The sequence below is a fragment of the Bubalus bubalis genome, chromosome 11 (genome assembly GCF_019923935.1).
Source record: "Bubalus bubalis isolate 160015118507 breed Murrah chromosome 11, NDDB_SH_1, whole genome shotgun sequence".
In the NCBI taxonomy this organism is placed as follows: domain Eukaryota; kingdom Metazoa; phylum Chordata; class Mammalia; order Artiodactyla; family Bovidae; genus Bubalus; species Bubalus bubalis.
The window spans coordinates 74632798-74657045 of NC_059167.1; the positions used below are offsets into that span (position 1 = coordinate 74632798).

Below are 24248 nucleotides of genomic sequence, written 5' to 3' on the forward strand. Positions count from 1 at the left end.
CCAGCACAATATCCTCCCACTGCTTTTCCTCCTCCAACCTCTGACCTCTTCAGTCCCTCCTTCCCAAAACTGTGGAGGTCCAATCTAGCCATTTCCATTTTCTTGCTAAACAATACTCTTGTGAACAAGTAACAGTAGGAATAAAGGCTAATTTTGAGTGTTTCCCATGTGTCAGGAACTGCACAGAAGAACTTTTATTTATAACCCAATCTAATCCTCATGACAACTCTGAGTTATACTTAATGATTAGCTCCATTTTACAGATAAGAACTAGGATTTACACTCAGGATTGTGTCTCTGAAGGCTATGCTCTTACCCACACGCTAAACTGCCCCCAGATGAAAATGAAAACCAAACTGCTGGTACTAAGTGGCCTAGACCTACCCTGGAAGCCTCCTCTTCTGAGAATACCACAGTCCAGCTATGCTCCCAACTCTGACCACAGCCTGGTCTTTCAGATCTCATCATTCTCCTGTTGTTCCCCAGAGAGGACCCACCAGAACCATACTCATCCACCAAGGCCCATTCAAATGGTCTTCATCCCATGCTCCTACTCTTAATCACTACCAGTCCAAAGCAGATTTCTCCCACCAAGGCAATGGCACTCCACTCCAGTACTCTTGCCTGGAAAATCCCATGGATGGAGGAGCCTGGAAGGCTGCAGTCCATGGGGTCGCTAAGAGTCGGACATGACTGAGCGACTTCACTTTCACTTTTCACTTTCATGCATTGGAGAAGGAAATGGCAACCCACTTCAGTGTTCTTGCCTGGAGGATCCCAGGGATGGGGGAGCCTGGTGGGCTGCTGTCTATAGGGTCACACAGAGTCGGACACAACTGAAGCAACTTAGCAGCAGCAGCAGCATTATACCAATTATCTTATGTTGCATTCTTTTTCATTTATCATCTAAATATTTACTGATCATCTACCACATGTCATCTACCACTATGTTATAAGGCAAGGGGCCTAGGGTGGTGAACAAGCATGAGCTTTGTCTCATTCATCTTTGAAAAAGGGGCATCTAATAAAACATATAATAAATAACAAGTGCTCAGTGTTTTGATGAATGAAGAACCTTAGAATCATCTGAAAATCTTAAGATAACTAAAATGTTCTCTTTTAGCCAACATGGTTCAAAGGAGTTGAAATGAGAACCATTTGGCTTTCACTAAATTCTTCCGTTAATCTGTTTTTAACTTGTCCTACAACTCTAAACCATACTCAGTTCAGTTCAGTTCAGTTGCTCCATTGTGTCTGACTCTTTGCAATCCCATGAATCACAGCACGCCAGGCCTCCCTGTCCATCATCAACTCCCAGAGTTCACCCAAACCCATGTCCATCGAGTCCATGATGCCATCCAACCATCTCATCCTCTGTTGTCCCCTTCTCCTCCTGCCCTCAATCTTTCCCAGCATCAGGGTCTTTTCAAATGAGTCAGCTCTTCGCATCAGGTGGCCAAAGTATTGGAGTTTCAGCTTCAACATCAGTCCTTCCAATGAACACCCAGGACTGATCTCCTTTAGGATGGACTGGTTGGATCTCCTTGCAGTCCAAGGGACTCTCAAGGGTCTTCTCCAACACCACAGTTCAAAAGCATCAATTCTTCAGCGCTCAGCTTTCTTTATAGCCCAACTCTTGCATCCATACATGATCACTGGAAAAACCATAGCCTTGACTAGATGGACCTTTGTTGACAAAGTAATGTCTCTGCTCAGGTACATCCCAAACAGACTCAAGAAAAACAAATATTTCTAATTTCCAACTTTTTTCTATGTTGTAATACATACTCTTTGTAAAGTGACAGGCAGTTATTTTACAAGTCACTTCCCTCGCTTCTGTCTTTCTGAAAAGTCAATGTCCATCCCAAACAACTGAACATAACACCAGTCCACCTGGGAGTGCAAGCCACCTACTGTGTGTGTGCTGAGCTGACAGCAGAATGGGGAGGAAGGGACCACACCTTACCCAGCAGGTCTGCGGCTCAGTCTCTTGTCTGAAACTGTGGGCGGACTGTCTGATCACTGTATCAGACAGTATGCTCTAGCCCTGGGGTTGGGCAGCATATGCCAAACCAGCACTCATTCATTCTTTGTGCATTTTTACAGGGTGAGAATACCTGTCATCTCTCATATGAAAAGAATCAGTGAAATTCTGCTTGGAGAATCATCAAAACTCCTTAGGGAAGAAAATAAGGCAGGAATACAAAGAAAATAAAGAGTGTGGGGTTTATGGATTCATTGAAAGACTATGATACTTGTTGTTATTTTATAGTTTTCTGCTCCTAATTATAGATAAAAGAGTTATTTAAAACTACGAAGTTAAGGATTCTCTTCAGTTCAGTTGCTCAGTCGTGTCCGACTCTTTGCGATCCCATGAATTGCAGCACACCAAGCCTCCCTGTCCATAATACCAAAAACAGTGTGGGAGAAAAAAACTGAATTCTCAACTAATTCTAAGAGGAATTTTCACAGAAAGGGAAAAAGTGGAAGGCCATACAGCAAGGTAATCCACTCAAAATCATAACCATAATCTTCGGCCCTGCAACCCAGTCTGTATGAACTATAGTCACAGATGAACTGTATGAGGAGTTCACACAGTGGCCTGGTATGAAGGTCAACTCCAGCTCCAAGAACTTGTAAAATTTAAGCTCCCTGAAAACTTTCTGAGCAATTTAGGTAACTGAGACTGAACTGTACACGAAGTACTAGACTCTCCTCTATGTGAAGACTCCGTCTAAACAACAGTGCGGAAGGTGCTGGTCTTTATCCTTGAGAAGAGCCAACCCCCATTCGACACAAAGCTTCGCCTTACCTGCTTGGGGCATGAAGCTTCACCATCCCACTCTTTCTCCTCGGCAAACCGGAACTGTGAGAAGGAGTCCCCTGGGAACAGAAAAAAGCACACAACTTTATATCAAAGCCAAAGGCGAACACTCAGTCCTCTAAATTTCCCTTTGGAAGGAAAAGTGCTGTTTCTGAAGAGCTGACCATCCCAAACTTGGTGATACCATTTGATAGAAGGTCCCGGTCCACATCTTTCCACAGCAACCTGTGTGTAGGGGGCACTTGAAAATATTGTTGACAGTTGTATTCATTGTTTTATTCAACTCTCAATAAGCCACCATCCTATACACTTGAGAAACAGCTAAACAGTCCAGGCCTGCAGACATGGCCATCTACCCATTTTAAGCATATTTTCATCTCTCTATAATGTATGCAAGGAAACTGATATGTATAATTTTGGGTGTAGGCAAGTAGAAAAGGAAGGAGAAAACCAGAACTGAAGGAAAGCAATTCTCCATTGACCCATAATATGACGACTTAAAATATCTCTTTGAAGTGAGGTTACCAACCTCAACCATCACTCCAAAAATCACCTGGTAAGAATGTCAGATGCAAAATAAAACCCAAAGGATGTGCCTTAGATTAGTCAATGTGAATCATGACGCATGGCTGGCATGAGCATGAGCTCCCGGAATAAAGGAAAATGAATCAAGATAAACAAGCTTGACAGATGATTCTGCACAAGGAGCCTGACACAAGGCTTATTTTGTAAATGTGTACTTACCTGATTATTGCGTTAGGGATAGCCAATTTATAAGCAAAGAATTATTTCTCTACCTAGCTTTCAGGATCCTCCAAAATGTGGTCCTACCTCATTAATGAACATTTACTTCCTATTTCTTCAGACTTTCTGCTCCAGAGTCAGCTTCTTTTCACATTTTGAACATACTTCATTTTCTATCCTATCCTCATTTTTCTTTTAATCCTTCTTCCTTGTCTGAAGACCCACACACTTCTACCCATTCATATCCTATTTATATTTCAAGATTCAGGTACAGGCCCACTTCCTCCTCCTATGATATCTCTCAGGTTATTTAGCCATAGAATCCATTCTTTACTTCTAACTTAAAAGAGGGGAAAAAGAAGGGAAGAATTCCAAATTAAAGAGACAAAGATAAAACTTCCAGCATCTAACACTTGACAAGATCAAGTTCAAGGTAAAACAGACCAAGAACATCAGTCTTTATCATGAGGAAGGGTAAAATCACAATCATTAGTCACTAGCAAATCAATGTGATCTCCCAAAAGTATGATATAAAGGATCTGAATTAATAAGGTCTTGTCTGTGTATGTGGATATTTAAGTGCATGTGTACATATATGTATTGTGATTATATGTGGATACTTCATAAATATTTGTGCAATATCAGTATTTTAAAAGGATTATAGAAAGATTACCAAAAAAAAAACCTTTAAAAATACCCTATAATGTAGCAGTCATACAAACCATATTTGCCGGTGATAAACATTTGTAGCACATATAGGCAAAGAGCCTATCTCTCACATACAAAGAACTTCTGCAAATTAACCAGAACAAAACCACCTAGCAGGAAAACAGGAAAGGGGGTGAGAATAAGAAATGCAAGTGGCTAATATGTATATATGAAATGAATCATGAATAAATAAAAAATCAATCTGCTAGATTTTTTTAAACTTGGTCAAACAGCTGACTATTTTATGAAATAGTGTTACTTTTGATATTTGTGAACTTCTATATTAAAAATGATCCTATGACTGCATGGATCCTATACTATGTAATCAGTAATAGATATCATCAGTCATCAGTTCAGTCACTCAGTCCTGCCTGACTCTTTGCAACCCCATGGACTGCAGCACACCAGGCTTCCCTGTCCATCACCAAGTCCTGGAGCTTGCTCAAACTCATGTCCATCAAGTCGGTGATGCCAGCCAACCATCTCATCCACTGTCATCCTAGATAACAGTAATGCAAACGAGGCATGCTCTATGTATTTTTAATATCTAAATATTCAACTTCAAATACAGGTAAGTTTCCAACAGTGGCAAATAGCTTGTTTGAAATCAATGCTCCTACAGAAAACAACTAGGAACATTCCCCCACCACCATCCCAAAAAATCTACCTGAAGACATTAGACAGTTACCAAGGCAGTGAGGATGTGAGGGACAAAGTTCCCAGATTGAAGAAAAGCACAAAAAGGTGAGTCTAACATTTAGAACTGCTTTTCCCTTTGAGTTTAGTTTCCAAAGTGATACAGAGAGACTGAAAAATTAAGCATCAAGTAATAACCAGGAGATTGTAAAACTACCGAGAACTTCCACTAGTTTTATGGCACTGGGTGGACAAAAATGGGAGTTCAGGGCCCATGGGTGAAGAAGAGTCCTGGAAAATCAAAACTTTTAGATGAAACCCTTAAGAACTACATCTTAGAAGTAGGGATGAAGGAGAAGAGGCCAGCCTCACAAAGTCTGGCAAAGGAGTGAATCAACTCAATCTCTGATTCTGACTAAAAGAAGCAAAAGTAAATCCTTTTTGGAGAAAAATGACATTATCAATAGCCTAGAATTACCTCTACTATATATTATATACAGTATTCAAAATTCATTAAAAACCATCAGGTATATCAGGAGATGACACCAAGATAACAGAAAGCTAGAGAGAGGATTAAACCAACCAACCAACAAAATCCAATCAAAAAATGGGCAGAAGACCTAAATAGACATTTCTCCAAAGAAGACATATAAAGACAGACAAAAAGCACATGAAAAGATGCTCAACCATGCTAATTATTTAGTTTGGTTCAGTTGCTCAGTGGTGTCCGACTCTGAGACCCCATGGACTACAGTATGCCAGGCTTCCCTGTCTATCACCAACTCCTGGAGCTTGCTCAAAATAATGTCCATTTCATCGATGATGCCATCCAACAATCTCATCCTCTGTTGTCCCCTTCTCCTCCTGCCTTCAATCTTTTCCAGCATCAGAGTCTTTTCCAATGAGTCAGTTCTTTGCATCACATGGCCAAAGTATTAGAGGTTCAGCTTCAGCATCAGTCTTTCCAATGAGTATTCTGGACTGATTTCCTTTAAGATTGACTGGTTTGATCTCCTTGCAGTCCAAGGGACTCTCAAGAGTCTTCCCCAACACCACAGTTCAAAAGTTTCAATTCTTCGGGGTACAACTTTCTTTATAGTCCAACTCTCACATCCATACATGACTATTGGAAAAACCATAGCTTTGACTAGATGGACAAAGCAATGCCTCTGCTTTTTAACATGCTGTCTAGGTCTGTCATAGCTTTTCTTCCAAGGAGCAAGTGTCATTTAATTTCATGGCTGCAGTCACTATCTGCAGTGATTTTGGAGCCCAAGAAAATAAAGTCTGTGACTGTTTCCATTGTGTCCCCATCTATTTGCCATGAAGTGATGGGACCAGAGGCCATGATCTTCATTTTTTGAATGTTGAGTTTTAAGCCAGCTTTTTTCACTCTCTTTCACGTTCATCAAGAGGATCTTTAGTTCTTCACTTTCTGCCATAAGGGTGGTATCATCTGCATATCTGAGGTCACTGATATTTTTCCTGGCAATCTTGATTCCAGCTTGGGCTTCATCCAACCTGGAATTTCACGTGATGTATGCTGCATAGAAGTTAAATAAGCAGGGTGACAATATACAGCCTTGACATACTCCTTTCCCAATTTGGAACCAGTCTGTTGTTCCATGTCTGGTTCTAACTGTTGCTTCTTGACCTACATACAGATTTCTCAGGATGCAGGTAAAGTGGTCTGGTATTCCCATCTCTTGAAGAATTTTCCAGAGTCTGTTGTGATCCACACAGTCAAAGGCTTTGGCATAGTCAATAAAACAGAAGTAGATGTTTTTCTGGAACTCTCTTGCTTTTTCTATAATCCAAAGAATGTTGGCAATTTGATCTCTGGTTCCTCTGCTTTTTCTAAATTCAGCTTGAACAGTTCTCGGTTCATGTACTGTTGAAGCCTGGCTTGGAGAATTTTGAGCTTAAAAATTTTAAGAGCCATTAAAAAAAAAATCCAGTTATCAGACACTAATCTTGTGATTTTTGCAATGTAAAAATTTCAAAAATAGGAAAAACTATAAAAAATCACAATGACCTTCATAAAGTCATTTTTTTTTCTGTTCCATTATGGTTTATTACAGGATAGTGAATATATTAATAGTTCCCTGTGCTATAGAGTAGGATCTTGTTGTTGTCTATTTTGTATATAATAGTTTGCAACTGCCAATCCCAAACTATTAATTTATCCCTTCCCAAACCTCTTTCCCCTCTCGTAACTGTAAGTTTGATTTCTATGTCTGTGATTCTGCTTCTGTTTTGTAACAGAAGTTCATTTGTATCATGTTTTAGATTCCACATACAAGTGATACCGTATTGTAATTGTCTTTCTGTCTAAGAAGTCATTCTTGATTGATACCAAATACTCACATAAAAAATATAAAGAAAAGAAAGTGAGAAAAATAAGATATTTAAGCCCTTTTTGTTTACAGTAATCAAACTTCAAAACAACACAATTTTAAAATCCTAATGAAGCACATAGAGGCTAATCTTAAAAAAAAAGCTGGTTAAATGACTACTAAAGAATGTCTTACATGGAACCTAAAAGACCCCAAATTACTAAAGCAATCCCGATGGAAGTAAAGCAGGAGGCACAGTGCTCTTAGACTTCAGACAATACAGTAATACAAAGTTACAGTAATCAAAACAGTATGGTATTGGTATTATACAAAAACAGACATATGGATCAATGGAACAAAACAGAGTGCCAAGAAATAAACCCACATACCTACAGTCAATTAATCTTCAACAAAGAATGCCAACCTCTCTAATTCTCTCACTAAAGATGAAAGTGTGTCCATATTTGTCAAAATTACAACTCCTAGAATCAAGAGTACTTCTAGAAAACATGTTACCAAAACTCTTCTTATGTCGAGACGTACAAAACAATGGTGATATTAGTAAATGTGTTACTCCTATATCTTGTACATCAGACATTTGGATTTCTTTCAATAAAAAAGCATGATGTATTCACAATGCCTTCAATTCTGCTCCTGCTTTACTCTCTGGTTGAGAGAGTTCCTGTCTCTCACACTAACAATATGAATCAGAATGAAGCAGTACAGAATGGAACCCAGTGAAGAACAGGGAAAGCCAACTGTTGTTGACATGGAATAAACATGGTGAAATGTGTCTTAGGAGTCATAAGCATTCAAAGTTTTAGACACTCACCAGCTGAGTGTTCAGAAAGTAATTAAAGCAGAGCATAATGAACAGAACCAGAAGCATAAAATGAGTATAGCACTTTCTTCCTTCTCTTTCTTCAAAGACTAATTTTATGATGTATAAAAAGTTGTGGAACTGCCTTGCTGTTTACTTACACCATATTCTCAAACAAGATGGAGACAAGCTAGTGTTTATTACATAAGGTGCTTGAATAACAGCAACAAAATTCCATAATACTCTACTTTGAAGCTAGTGTTTATTATATAGGCTGCTTGAACAACAGTAACAAAATCCCATAATATTCTACTTTGCAGATAACAATAGCAAAATAGAAGGCCTGCTAAATCCAATGATTATTTATTATGAAGTAATTTATTCACTAGAATCTGCTGAAAATGGGGGAAGGGGGAAAAGAGGGATTTAAGCAAAACTGATGCACCCTGAGAGTTCACATTTTTCCTGTGTTATACAAGTCCCATTCTATTGCAACAAAGCTGAAGTTGGTGTAATGCAATAAAAGCTAAGATACAGGTGATACGGAAACAATTCTGTGTCTCTTGAGGTTCAACAACATCGCTCTACTGCCACATTTCTGGAGCCAAAATTAATGACGGATTTTTTTTTCTAATCAATCAATTGCAAAAAGCAGCAAAAAAAAAAATGTTAGAAAGTTAGGTATATGTGATCTTAGGTATCCGAAAGAATATTTCAAGCAGTGCACAATGCACATGAAAAGATATTCAACATCACTAATTATTAGAGAAATGCAAATCAAAACCACAATGAGATATCACCTCATACCAGTCAGAATGGCCATCATGAAAAAGTCCACAGCCTTTCAGCCTGTGGACACTGTCAAGTAAGCATCACTGAAGTCTCTCCCTGCTCCACGGTCATCATGTCTAAGTCAGGGTCTCTCAAAGAGCCTGAACAGCTATGGAAGCTTTTCCTTCGTGGACTGGGCTTTGAAACAACTGATGAGAGTCTGAGGAGCCATTTTGAGCAATGGGGAACGCTCACAGACTGTATGGTATTGAGGGATCCAAACACCACGTGTTCCAGAGGCTTCGAGTTTGTCACATGTGCCAATATGGAGGAGGTGGATGTGGCCAAGAAGGCAAGGCCACACAAGGTGGACAGAAGAGTTCTGGAACCGAAGAGGGCCGTCTCAAGAGAAGATACTCAGAGACCTGCTGCTCACTTAACTGTGAAAAAGACTTTTGTTGGTGGCATTAAAGAAGACACTAAAGAACATAATGCAAGAGATTGTTTTGAATAATATGGGAAAATTGAAGTGATTGAAATCATGACTAAGTGGCAAAAAGAGAGGCTTTACTTTTGTGACCTTTGATGCCCATGATTCCGTAGACAAGACTGTCATTCAGAAATACCACACTGTGAATGGCTACAACTGTGAAGCAAGGAAAACCCTATCCAGGTAAGAGATGGCTAGTGCTTCATCCAGCCAAAGAGGTCTAAGTGGTTTGCAGACTTTGGTGGTGGTTGTGAAGGTGGTCTTGGTGGGAATGACAACTTTGGTCGTGGAGGAAACTTCAGTGGTCGAGGTGGCTTCGGTGGCAGGTGTGGCGGTGGTGGATATGGTGGCAGTGGGGATGGCTACAACTGATCTGGTACTGATGGAAGCGATTCTGGAGGTGGCAGAAGCTACAGTGACTTTGGCAATTATAATCAATCTTCAAATTTTGGACATAAAAGGAGAAAACTGTAAGCAGAAGTTCTGGCCCTTATAGTGGTGGAGGCCAATACTTTGCCAAACCAACGAAACCAAGGTGGCTACGGTGGTTCCAGCAGCAGCAGCTATGGCAGCAGCAGAAGGCTTTAGTTACTGCCAGGAAACAAAGCTTAGCGGGAGAGGAGAGGGAGAGAAGTGACAGGGAAGCTACCGATTTGTGAACTCAGCCAAGCACAGTGGTGGCAGGGCCTCGCTGCTAAAGAAGACATGGTTTAGACAATACTCATGTGTATGGGCAAAAAACTTGAGGACTGTACTTGAGATTAATTGCATAACAGGTTATTTTAGTTTCTGTTCTATGGAAAGTGTAAAGCATTCCAACAAAGAGTTTTAATGTAGATTTTCTTTTTGTGCCAATGCTGTTGATTGTTATATATAACAGTCTGATCACAATGCTGAATTAATATGTCTTAAAAAATTATAAATATTAAATTCTGGAAAAGGGGTGGAGAAAAGGGAACCTTCCTACACTGTTGGTGGGAATGTAAGTTGGTATAGCCACTTTGGAAAACAGTATGGAGGTTCCTTAAAAAACTAAAATTACCTCCTAGAGTAATCCATGGACTGCAGCCCACCAGGCTCTTCCATCCATGGGATTTCCCAGGCAAGAGTACTGGAGTGGGGTGCCATTGTCTTCTCCAATGGAAATAAAAACAAAAGTAAACAAGTGGGACCTGATTAAACTTAAAAGCTTTTGCACAGCAAAGGATACTATAAGCAAGGTGAAAAGACAACCCTCAGAATGGGAGAAAATAATAGCAAATGAAAGAAGTAACAAAGGATTAATTTCCAAAATATATAAGCAGCTCATACAATTCAATACCAGAAAAACAAACAACACAATCAGAAAAAAGACCTAAATAGACATTTCTCCAAAGAACATACAGATGGCTAACAAACACTTGAACAGATGCTCAACATTGCTCATTATTAGAGAAATGTGAATCAAAACTACAACAAGATATCACCTCAAATGACCATCATCAAAATGTCTACAAAAAATGCTGGAGAGGGTGTGGAGAAAAGGGAACACTCTTGCACTGTTGATGGGAATGTAAATTGATACAGCCACTATGGAAAACGGTATGGAGGTTCCTTAAAAAACTAGGAACAAAACCACCATATGACACAGCAATCCCACTCCTAGGCATATAACATGAGGAAACCAAAATTGAAAAAGACACATTGTTCACTGCAGCACTATTAACAATAGCTAGAACATGGAAGTCACCTAGATGTCCATCAACAGATGAATGGATAAAGAAGTTGTGGTACATATACACAATGGAATATTACCCAGCCATAAAAAGGAATGCCTTTGAGTCAGTTCTAATGAGGTGGATAAACCTAGAACCCATTACACAGAGTGAAGTCAGTCAGAAAGAGAAAGATAAATATCATATTCTAATGCACATATATGGAATCTAGAAAAATGGTACTTGAGAATTTACTTGCAGAGAGAAACAGACATAGAGAATAGACTTGTGGCCATGGGGAGATGGGGGAGAGGGTGAGATATATGGAAAGAGTAACATGTAAACTTACATTGTTATATGTAAAATAGATAGCCAACAGGAATTTGCTATATGGCTTAGAGACTCAAACAGGGGCTCTGTATCAACCTGGAGGGATGGGATGGGGAGGGAGATGGGAGGGAGGTTCAAAAGGGAGGGGATATATGTATACCTATGGCTGATTCAGAGGTTTGACAGAAAACAACAAAATTCTGTAAAGCAATTATCCTTCAATAAAAAAATAAATTAAAAAAAAAAAAAACTAAAAGTAGATCTACCATATGATCCAGCAATCCCACTCCAGGAAATATATCTGGAGAAAACTCTAATTCAAAAAGATACATAAACCTCAACGCTCACAGCAGCACTGTTTTCAACAGCCAAGACCTGGAAGCAACCTAAATGTCCATTGACAGATGAATGGATTGAGAAGACATGGTGTATGCATGTATTATATATTACTGAGCCATAAAAAGAATGAAATAATGCCATTTGCAGCCACATGGATGGACCTAGAGATTATCATACTAAGTGAAGTATACTAAGTGAAGAGAAAGACAAATACCATATCATATCACTTACATGTGGGCTCTTTAAAAAGATAATACAAATAAACTTATTTACAGAAACAGACTCAGACAGAGAACAGACTTGTAGTTATCAAAGAGGAAAGGGCTGGGGGAGCATACATTAGGAGCTTGGGGTCAGCAGATACAAACTACTATATGCAAAATAAACAACAAATTCCTACTCTATAGCACTGAGAACCATATTCAACATTGTGTAATAAGTCATAAGGGAAAAGAATATGGGGGAAAGGGCAGTGCACAATGCTTTAATTTGGAGGATTCCATCAATGAAACTCATGATCAAACAAATCTCCACATCTAGCAGTTAATGAGGAGATAAATCTTCATCTAGTCTATTATCTAGTTTTTATCCAGTTACTCTTAGAAAGTACAATTGTGCAAAGTACCATTACCCTCAACGGTATTCTATTCTGGTAGAACTAACCAAATAATATTGTGCTCCTACCTCAGCCAAGCTAACATCTGTTGAGCATCACAAATGTGTAGGATGTGGTACAGTGACTATAGGAACAATCTAACAGCAGACAGTGGTGAGAAATAAGAATGCCTCTCTATGGTCAAAATTAAATCTGGCCACTAAAAACCTTCATAATCAAGTTTTAGTTTTATTTGAAATTTCAGATTTTTTTCAGGTATTTCAGTACATCCATTCTATAACAGTGATATCTAGCTTTAGCTGCAGCTGAATATGATTCAACACTTGACATTTTGGCCAGAATACATATTTAATGTGTATACAATAGTCAATTAGTGACATTTTATATGGTAATTTTTAAAAAATACAGTAGTTTATACAATATATGTACATCATGGTGACTACAGGTAATACTGTATTGCATAACTGAAACCTGCTAAGAGAGTAGATCTAAAAGTTCTCATCACAAGAAAAATAAAACTGTAACTATGTACGGTGATGGATGTTAACTAGACTTATTGTGGTGATCACTTTGCAGTATATACAAATACTGAGTCATGATATTATACGGTTGAAACTAATGTTACATATTATACTTCAATTAAAAAAATAATACAGCTTTGTATGTACTGCCATGGAAAGATGCCCATCATATCAATTGTTTCATGAAAAAAATCAAGTTTTAGTACAGTATGAATAATACACACACATATATGTACATGCTATATATGCACATACATATGTGTACATATCACAAAAATACTAATACATGCATAGAAATAAGTCAAGATGATTCTATTTTAAGAATGATTCTCTCTCAGAGGGCAGGGTTGAAGGAGACTTATCCTTTCTGTATAATACATATTCCAGTTGAATTTTCCTTTGTAAACAATAAGCATGTGTTACTTTTGGAACTGAGCCAAACAAAAGAAGGAAAGCTAGAAAAAAGCTGAAACTTCTTAAGGGCAAAGACCTTCTCAGAATGCATTTAAGACAAAACATCCATAGACTTTAAGAGCTGCAATACTAGGTGTCATTCATTCTAATGCTCACTTTCTAGAACAATAAAGAAACTTAGGCTCAATGGCCTGACTAGCCAGTTAATGACTGGACACTAAGACCTTGACTCTTAACATTCATTATTATACCTATAATTAATAACAAAGCTCTTTCCATTATTTCTACTAGTCTTCTCAGTCATCTGAGTTCCCTAGGAAAAAAACATACTCAATAAATATTTCATTTACTGAGTAGTGACATTTGATACACTACTATTGATATGTTAACAATATTTGAAGATAGGAAAATCCAAACTCAAAAACAGAATTCCTCGCTTTAGGAAACATTTCAGGGGTTCCTGTAAATAAGTACTTTAAAAAATAAGAGTATTTTTATAGACCTCTAAGTATTCTAAGAGCAGTAGCATCAGAGAAATAAAGGTGATACACCAACCATCACTGTATGGTTGTATACCCAGTATACTCACTCTGCCTGACTTCCCAAACTAGTCTAACACAAATTTTAGGATCAGTGACAAAGTGGACACCAAACTTGCTAGACTTCTACAATACCAACATGCTATCAAAAAATGTACCCTTTAGTCATAGATAAGACAGCTTTGAATGTTAGGTTTTACCCTTGCAGCTATATCAGCATAAAAGAGCTTTCACTCAAGTAAAATAACATAACCAGTAAAAGTTCAGGCACAATCTTTATCTGGGCAAAGAAACCTACAAGACTTTCAGTTTCAAAAATACAGGTCAGATGTATATAAAGAGCAAATGTGGAAGATGGACAATGTACCCAATGGAGTGGCAATTCCCATAACAGACATCTATCCTAGGTATTTGGATATTTTCCTTATCAAACTGGCCCAGACCCTTGTTGTATGTCTATTTGGAAACCAACTGTAGAAAGCAAGAGGAATGTAGCACTACTTCTGGATGAGTATTTCATTTTAGGGCTTCCCTATTGGCTCAGACGGTAGAGAATCTGCCTGCAATGCTAGAGACCTGGGTTCAATCACCAGGTTGGGAAGATCCCCTGGAGGAGGGCATGGCAATTCACTCCAGTATTCTTTTTTTTTTTTTTTAATTTTATTTTTAAACTTTACATAATTGTATTAGTTTTGCCAAATATCAAAATGAATCCACCACAGGTATACATGTGTTCTCCATCCTGAACCCTCCTCCCTCCTCCCTCCCCATTCCATCCCTCTGGGTCATCCCAGTGCACCAGCCCCAAGCATCCAGTATCGTGCATCGAACCTGGACTGGCAACTCGTTTCATACATGATATTTTACATGTTTCAATGCCATTCTCCCAAATCTTCCCACCCTCTCCCTCTCTCACAGAGTCCATAAGACTGTTCTATACAACAGTGTCTCTTTTGCTGTCTCGTACACAGGGTTATTGTTACCATCTTTCTAAATTCCATATATATGCGTTAGTATACTGTATTGGTGTTTTTCTTTCTGGCTTACTTCATTCTGTATAATAGGCTCCAGTTTCATCCACCTCATTAGAACTGATTCAAATGTATTCTTTTTAATGGCTGAGTAATACTCCATTGTGTATATGTACCACCGCTTTCTTATCCATTCATCTGCTGATGGACATCTAGGTTGCTTCCATGTCCTGGCTATTATAAACAGTGCTGCGATGAACATTGGGGTACACGTGTCTCTTTCCCTTCTGGTTTCCTCAGTGTGTATGCCCAGCAGTGGGATTGCTGGATCATAAGGCAGTTCTATTTCCAGTTTTTTAAGGAATCTCCACACTGTTCTCCATAGTGGCTGTATATTCTTGCCTGGAGAATCCCCGTGAACAGAGGAGCCTGGAGGGCTGCAGTCCAAGGTGTTGCAAAGAGCTGGACACAACTGAGCACCTAGGCATGCACACACTTCATGTTAAGCTCCATTTTCCTGGCTCTTCTTTATTGTGATCACCTTCCTTACATCCTCCACAGCCCTCAGAATATTCCCTCAATCAGGACACCATGTCTATGGGAAATCACAAACAACTTTATAGGCTGACATCTTCATAGAAAGACACTATGTCCCAATGGTCAACATCATGGCTGCTATAGAAAATGGAACATACCCTTATACTCTCTGAATTTCTCTAGCTCATCTATGAGACATAACATATTTGGAAAGGCAAGGTAGATCCCAAATCCACACAGATCAATCCAGAGATGATCCACAGTTCAGTCTATAAGGATGTAAAAAAGTCCTTGCCACCCCCAATTTCTAGCTCCCACTGATGAGTCTTTCTATTAATAGATTCACAGGTCAAGCACTTCGGTATTTATCCTGAAACAAAGCAACAGCTAACACTTTGGTCTTTGTGAGAAAGACTATAAAAGCCACAACAGTGATGAATTTTAGAAGTTAGGTTGTTGCAAAAGAACGAGAAAGTTAGAAAACTCTCTCCTCTAGTTCAACAGTGACCTATAATTAGCTTTCTCACCAGGTATGGGGCCCCAAAGGCCCTTGAGCATCAAATATCCACATTGAGCGCTACATAATAGGATGTGCCTATCTTCCCAATGCCCCTAAAAAGGTGCTTCCCCATCTACATGGATACATTGAAGGAAACGTCAAATATACTCAGGTACCACAGAAGGGTTCTAGGCTTTATGAGCAAAGGATGATGCTGACATTCTGGAACTTAGAATCTAGCTTGTTTTCCCCAAAACAGTTGGCAAATATTCCATATTAACCCTGTTCCACAGTAGACAATTTAGTAAAATTTCTCACATCAACTGTTTTCAGAAACCAGGCCAACACCAAACTCTGGTAGATGAGAGTAGAACTCAAAGATGAGAGTAAATGTTCAGACAAGGCTGAATACATCAAATAATATGAAGACTATTCCTCAGATGGACAATGAAGTCGTAAGATCCTAGAACTGATCTGTAGTAAAAAGCGTGTCAGTGAGGATGATGTCTGGCTGCATGTACTGAAACCCAAAAAATTGTGGCTTTAATAAGATAAAGCCCCCAGTGTTGCTACAAAGAGAGGGGCTTGGAAAGACCACGAAGATCAGATGCAATTGCTCCTAATCCCTTGAGTCCCTTGAGGTCTTGCCCTGCCAGTGCCTTCCTGGAGGCCAGACCAGTATCCTACTGCCTTCTATACTGGGACTTTTGTGTCCCAGCTGAGCTGTTATGGGATGAACTTCCTAACATCTTCAGTTGACCAACCTAAAAGTGCTGGAGACTTGACGTCCCATAGGGTCATCCCTGACCATCCACCGGCTCCCAGCTCCCACCAAATACTTTCTTCCAAACAGAGTGTAGGGAGACAGCAGCTTCAGACAGCCTTTCTGAAGATACCAAGAAGAGAGGGAGCTGACTTGTTATAAACCTATGGTAATTCAGAATGCACAGCTGCATTTATTTTGCTCCTCCCCTGCCTCTGCAGATGGCATTAGTGGTAAAGAGACTGCTTGCCAATGAAGGAGATGCCTAAGACAAGGGTTCAACCATTTCTGGATGAGTACTTCATTTTAGGGTTTCCCTGGTGGCTCAGATGGTAAAGAATCTGCCCGCAATGCGAGAGACCTGGGTTCAATCCCCAGGTTGGGAAGATTCCCCTGGAGGAGGGCATGGCAACCCACTCCAGTATTCTTGCCTGGAGAATCCCACGGACAGAGAAGCTTGGTGGGCTACTATCCATGGGGCTGCAGAGTTGGGCACAACTAAAGCAACTTAGCAAGCAGAGCAACATGCAGCAAACAAGAAAAAAGGTTCTATTTCTGTCAACTAAATGAAGTTGAAATTTAGGTGGTCAAAAGCTGGGATGATGGCCCAGGCTCCCTCCAGCTCATTGCTCTGCTATTCCTACAGAAGCACTTCTTGCCACGATCCCAGATGATGACCAGAATGCCTGCTGCTGCTGCCAGAGCTGACACCAGATCCTCACTCAAAACCTGTCAGTTTGGTTCAGTCGCTCAGTTATGTCCGACTCTTTGTGACCCCATGGACTGAAGCATGCCAGGCTTCCCTGTCCATCACCAACTTCCAGAGCTTGATCAAACTCATGTCCATTGAGTCAGTGATGCCATCCAACCATCTCATCCTCTGTAGTCCCCTTCTCCTCCCACCTTCGGTTTCCTGGCATCAGAGTCTTTTTAGGTGGCCAAAGTATAGGAGTTTCAGCTTCAGCATCAGTCCTTCCAATAAGTATTCAGGACTGATTTCCTTTAAGATGGACTGTTTGGATCTCCTTGCAGTCCAAGGGACTCTCAAGAGTCTTCTCCAACACCACAGTTCAAAAGCATCAATTATTCAGCGCTCAGCTTTCTTTATAGTCCAACTCTCACATTCATACATGACTACTGGAAAAACCACAGCTTTGACTAGATGGACCTTTGTTGGCAAAGTAATGTCTCTGCTTTTTCATACGCTGTCTAGGTTGATCATAGCTTTTCTTCCAAGGAGCAAGTGTCTTTGAATTTCGTGGCTGCAGTCACCATCTGCAGTGATTTTGAAGCCCCCAAAAATAAAGTCTGTCACCCTTTCCATTATTTCCCCATCTATTTGCCATGAAGTGATGGGACCAGATGCCAGAACTTATACAGGACTGGGGAAACAGACTCTTGGAGGGCACAAACAAAACCTTGTGCACACAGTTTCATTGAGTTAGACAAGGCTGTGGTCCATGTGACCAGTTTGATGAGTTTTCTATGATTGTGGTTTTCATTCTGTCTGCCTTCTGATGGATATGGATAAGTGGCTTATGGAAACTTCCTCATGGGAAGAGACTGACTGAGGGGGAATGTGAAAAGAAAAGTGAAGGTGAAGTCACTCAGTTGTGTCTGACTCTTTGCGACCCCATGGACTGGAGTCTACCAGAATCCTCCATCCATGGGATTTTCCAGGCAAGAATACTCGAGTGGGTTGCCATTTCCTTCTTCAGGAGATCTTCCCACCCCAGGGATTGAACCCTGGTCTCCCACATTGCAGGCAGACGCTTTACCGTCTGAGCCACCAGGGAAGTCAACTGAGGGGAAACTGGGTCTTATTCTGATGGGCAGGGCCATGCTCAGTAAATCTTTAATCCAATTTTCTGTTCCCTCCCTGTTGTTTGACCTGAAGCCAAACTATGGTGGAGGTAATGAAGATAATGGTAACCTTCTTCAAAAGGTCCTGTGCACGTACTGCCCCACTCAATGCCCCTGACGCTGCAGCAGGCCACCACCGACCCACACCCCTGCTGGAGACTCTTGGACACTCATGGGCAAGTCTGGGTCTATCTCTTGTGGAGTCACTGCTCCTTTCACCATGTAGGGCCACCCAAGATGGACAGGTCATGGTGGTGAGTTCTGACAAAACATGGTCCACTGAAGAAGAGAATGGCAAACCACTTCAGTATTCTTGCCTTGAGAACCCCAAGAACAGTATGAAAGGCAAAACCTGTCAACCCCCACCTTTAACAGGCATTAACGTAAATGTTTAAGTCACAGGGTCCAGAGATATGAAAGAAAGCTACAAGGAAAACAAAAACCAGACAGAACCAGCTGGAACCATGATGGCAATGAATCTGACCTCCAAAAGACTCCGAGTCTCATTATATGCAGATTTTACTACATTAGCATATTAAATAACATACCTACCACAGCCAGGACTGTAAATCAAGGACAAAAATGGATAAAAAGGGAGAGGCATCCCACTTCCCCTAAAGCCCTGCCCCTTCCCTTTGAAAGTGAAAGTGAAGTCACTCAGTCGTGCCGGACTCTTTGCGACCCCATGGACAGTAGCCTGCACCAAGCTCCTCCGTCCATGGGATTTTCCAGGCAAGAGTACTGGAGTGGGTTGCCATTTCCTTCTCCAGGGAATCTTCCTGACCCAGGGATAGAACCCAGGTCTCCCGCATTGTACACAGACGCTTTACTTCCCCATCATTAGCCACCCCCCTCCCCTCTTTGTCTTTAACTCTTTAAATCAAGTGCCTCTCATCACCTGGCCAAGAATTTCATCTGTGAATGAAGCTGCTGCTTCTCTGTTCTTTGGCCACTGAACAAAGCTTGTGCTGCAATAATCTCAACCTTTGGTTTTGTTATTTGGCTACAGAAACCCAAACAGAAAAAGAACCTTTTACCACCAAGGCAGAGGAACGGCCTCGGCCAGGTTGGGGTCTGAGCAGAGTCCACACACTTAGTTCAGTAACACTATCCCAGCAAAATTCTACACAGCAAGATGGACGAGGAGTTAGGGAAAAAGAGGCAAAAGACATGCAGCAGCTATCTGTTAGGTTTTCCCAGAAGCTACCACAGAACATTTCCACTCTCTCTTTCGGCTAGAACTGTATCTATCCCTTTATCAAGCCACAAGGAAGGCTGGATAATTAATTTCTTCCCCACTGGCTATGTGTTCAGATAACAATCAGGGGTTTGAGTTAAAAAGGAAAAATGCAAAAAAAAAAAAAAAAAAGGAAGAATGCATATGAGGTAGGGAAGAAACTGCAATCTGTGACAAACTATGAGAGGGTCCTACTCAAGAGGTCATTAATAAGAGTCAGCTGCCAGTTAGTGATCGTGTGCACCAAAGTATGAGTTGCCTCCAATGATTTCAGAGAAATTCATGTAATTTTCAAACTTCTCAAACTACAGTTAACATTAATTTTAGACAAAATGTGCCTTTCAACTTTTTTTCCCAATTCTGTTATGAAGAAAGTGAAAAGTGAAAGTATCAGTCGCTCAGTCATGTCTGACTCTTTGCGATCCCGTGGACTATAGCCTGTCAGGCTCCTCTGTCCATGGAATTCTCCAGGCAAAAATACTGGAGTGGGTAGCCATTCCCTTCTCCAGGTTATGTTAAACAACTATGACTTTAAGAGGAAAAATTCATTCATTAAATTTATTGATTTTTTTCGTTCTTTCATACATTTTTCAGCACAACTGTGTCAAACACAACTGGATGCAAACAGTATAGAGAAGACTTACTCCCTGGTTTACTTGCTCTCAAATCCTGAGCTGAACAAGACAAGAGGAAACTACAGAAAAATCAACAAACAAAAGAAAAGGAAATTTAAATTGCTTTTCCAAAGCTTTAGTACGGTTTGTACTCTCCCTTTGTTTTAAACATACATTCACATAAAATAACTCACTCGTGGTGCTTATTTCCTCAAAAAAGATTTGGTCCACCTAAATCTTTGCTTAGGCTTTTTTATTTATCTGACACCCAAAATGTTGACTCTGTTGGTTATCACAGCTAATGAAACCATCATACATATAATCTAAGGTTCCAGGTCTAATCACTCAAGGAGTAGACTGCCCCCTAATCTCACTAGCAATCTTGCAATGACATACAATTCACTTCCAGAGGAAGTAGAGGAGAAAGAAAAGCCAGATCAATGCCAAATCATCATCATCTAGAAAGCAGCCTGTATTTGTAGGATACCACTCAGATTCAAGCACATGCCCGCACCCACTTCAGTGCAGGACAGAAAAAAAGCACAGTCCCACAAGGACAATGACACTCTCCTTTCCAAAGGTCACTGCAAAACTCCCAGCAACCTGGTCCCACAGTGGAGTCAAACCTTCCCTGAATTTCCTGGCCAATCATCCATTCCTCTCTACTATTGAATTTTCTTTTACTATATTGAGTACTTTTTTTGAAAGTCAATCTATCCCTATTACCACTTACACCTCTCAAACATAGCATTTTCTACCTTAATCTGCCCAAGTTTTCCTCTTGCAATTAAAAGCTATGTTAAATAATTAAAATCCCCAAACACTGTAATCCCGTGATGAAGCAGACACTGGATGATGCCCTCAGAGAAAACTGAGCATTTGTGAAAGAAAATGTCTGAACCGCTTTCTATCAGGAATATGAGATGACTTTCAATTTGTGGTTTACTAGCTAAATGTAGGCCAGACTCTTATATATTAAAGGATAAAGAAGTCTTATCTATTAGCTTTGATTGGTTTCACCATTTTCTTCCTATATATCAGCTCAATTCATCTTTCTGAAACTAATTCACATCTTCATAGTATAAAATCCAAATTCACATCCATATCTTTAGCTACTGACTGGTCTTTTCTCTCCTTCTAGCTTCTACTTTCATTTAAGATTCTGTAAAGTCTTAAATCATATAAGAATTCACTGCTCACCAGCACAATACTCTTCATAAAATCTCCAACTGGCCAGCTCTAGTAAGCACGAACAATGCCAAGCTGAAGACAGAAGACCATTAGTCAATATGCTGTTTTCTTTTTTTAATTGGAGGATAACTGCTTTATGGGCTTCCCTTGTGGCTCAGCTGGTAAAGAATCCGCCTGCAATGCGGGAGACCTGGGTTCGATCCCTGGGTTGGGAAGATCCCCTGGAGAAAGGAAAGGCTTCCCACTCCAGTATTCTGGCCTGGAGAATTCCATGAACTATATAGTCCATGGGGTCGAAAATTGTCGGACACGACTTAGCAACTTTCACTAATCCACTCACTCACTGCTTTATAATATTGTGTTAGTTTCTGCTGTACAACATGAATCAGTTATATATATATATTTTCACATATATCCCCTCCCCATGCACACACACACATAAACACAAGCACATGCACACCTGCCCCCTACTCGACCCCCACCCCCACACTCTAGGTCAGCGAGCACTGGGCTGAGCTCCCCATGCCACACAGCAGTTTCCCACTATCTATCTCACACATGGCAGTGTAGACATGTCAATGCTACTCTCTTAATTTGTACCAACTTCTCCTGCCCCTCCTCCCCAGTGCCCACAGTCCATTCTCTACTTCTGTGCCTCTATTCCTGCCTTCCAAATAGGTCCATCTATACCATTTTTCTATATTCCATATATATGTGCTAATATATTTGTTTTTCTCTTTATGACAGACCCTAGGTTCATCCACATCACTACAAATGACCCAATTTCACTCCTTTTAGGGCTGAGTAATATTCCATTGTATACATGTACCTCCCCATTCCTCTGTCAATGGACATTTAGGTTGCTTCCTCAATATACTTTTTTTTGAGGTCAACTCATGCAGGCAATGTAGAACCTGTGCAAGTTAGTTCTGATTAACTTCATGTCTCAGATCCTTGCTTTTCTTTTAAAAATTCTCTTATTTCTAGCTCTTGGGTACCAGGAATGAGTTCAGTAAGGCAACATCTCCCCAGAGACCCATGGGCAGAGGCCTCAAGACAGAATTTTGGCCACTGGAGCAGCAGAAGGCAGGCCAGTGTGGCTCAAGCATGGTGAGGGGTAGAGAGGCAAGGCAAGGCTGAAGACAGGCTGGGTCATATTCTTTATGTGACTCAACACTGTCCAACCAGGTATTAGGTTCCAGCGTTTAACACTATATTCCAATAATAACCAGGCTTAGTGAAATCCAGCTCATCCTAGTTCTTACCTGTTAAACACATTTTACATGAGTATCCACCCTAATTCTCATACTATTTCTCAAGGACAATTACGCTTACCATTTACAGATTAATAAGACAACACAAAAGAGTAAAAACAATTTTTTAAATAAAATAGCAGGGTCTGTCAAATTGTCACCTTCAAAACAAAGAAGGTGGAAGATAGAAAAGTTCTCTTTGCATAGAATAATAATTGTCCTCATTAACGTTACCATGGCTACACGTCATCTCCCCCAGCCATGTCTGAGAAGCAGAAATGTAACTATGATGCTAAGGAATTTGGCAAGCTATCCTAACTAGTAATTAGCTCGGGGAAAAATCTGGTGGGACCTCTACGAAGTCTGGGCACAGAAAAATCTCCATGCTTAAGAACATGGCAGTTTCCTATTTAATATCCAGAGTCACTAATCTGGAAGGCAGACCTTCACGTTGTCAGTAACAGGAGGGAGAGGAAATGTGAGAGAATGAAACTGGGGAGTACACACCTCATAACCTGATACATCCCTACTGCCTGTTCCAGACTGGCAGAGAGGCAGCGGTTAGCCTTCCGGTTCTCTCTTCCTCTTACTCACAGATTCCAGCCCCGGTGTTGCCTGGCGTGGGCTTCTGAACCCTGTCTCCCAGACTTCAGCTATTTAAGACCAGTTGTTTTGCTCAGCACCTTTCCTGATGCAACTCTTAAATATGAATCTCAGCCTATGTTTTGATGACATTTAACTTCTAGCCTCTGCCAGTCCATCATTTTACTGTGGAATCCATTTCATGGCTGTTTTGTTCTTCACATAGATGGCCTCTACATATTTTGACGATAGCTGGCAAGTGTTCAACTTTTAAGTGCAGAACTATGAAGCCAGAAAAGCAAATGGCATACTTGGAAGCCTTAGTATTTCTTTTCACTGAACAAATTTTGATGGGTACTTTTGGGGTCCTGGCATTATTTATGTGTTGCTTGTCGTCTAGTCAAGGCTGTGGTTTTTCCTGTGGTCATGTATGGATGTGAGAGTTGGACTGTGAAGAAGGCTGAGCGCCGAAGAATTGATGCCTTTGAACTGTGGTGTTGGAGAAGACTCTTGAGAGTCCCTTGGACTGCAAGGAGATCCAACCAGTCCATTCTGAAGGAGATCAGCCCTGGGTGTTCTTTGGAAGGAATGATGCTAAAGCTGAAACTCCAGTACTTTGGCCACCTCATGCGAAGAGTTGACTCATTGGAAAAGACTCTGATGCTGCGGGGGATCGAGGGCAGGAGGAGAAGGGGACGACAGAGGATGAGATGGCTGGATGGCATCATTGACTCGATGGATGTGAGTCTGAGTGAACTCCAGGAGTTGGTGATGGACAGGGAGGCCTGGCGTGCTGCAATTCACGGGGTCGCAAAGAGTCGGACACGACTGAGCGACTGAACTGAACTGTATTGGAAAGTCACAAACTACCTGGTATTGCGTGGATCTGTTTAAGAAGGTCAGTAGTGTCAATGTTGATTCTCATTATTTACGGCTGCCTTAGAGTATACTTGGCT

The 24248-nt window shown here is 40.6% G+C and overlaps 1 protein-coding gene across 2 annotated transcripts in view; it reads right to left on the bottom strand.

Moving 5' to 3' along the window:
- AVEN (apoptosis and caspase activation inhibitor) overlaps nt 1-24248 on the bottom strand; it is a 193393-nt gene that overhangs the window by 8135 nt on the left and 161010 nt on the right. For both annotated transcript variants that reach the window (XM_025295977.3, XM_044925247.2), the window contains exon 3: nt 2813-2883. In XM_025295977.3, the coding sequence (XP_025151762.1) occupies nt 2813-2883 (71 nt within the window). The remainder of the gene's footprint in view (nt 1-2812; nt 2884-24248) is intronic.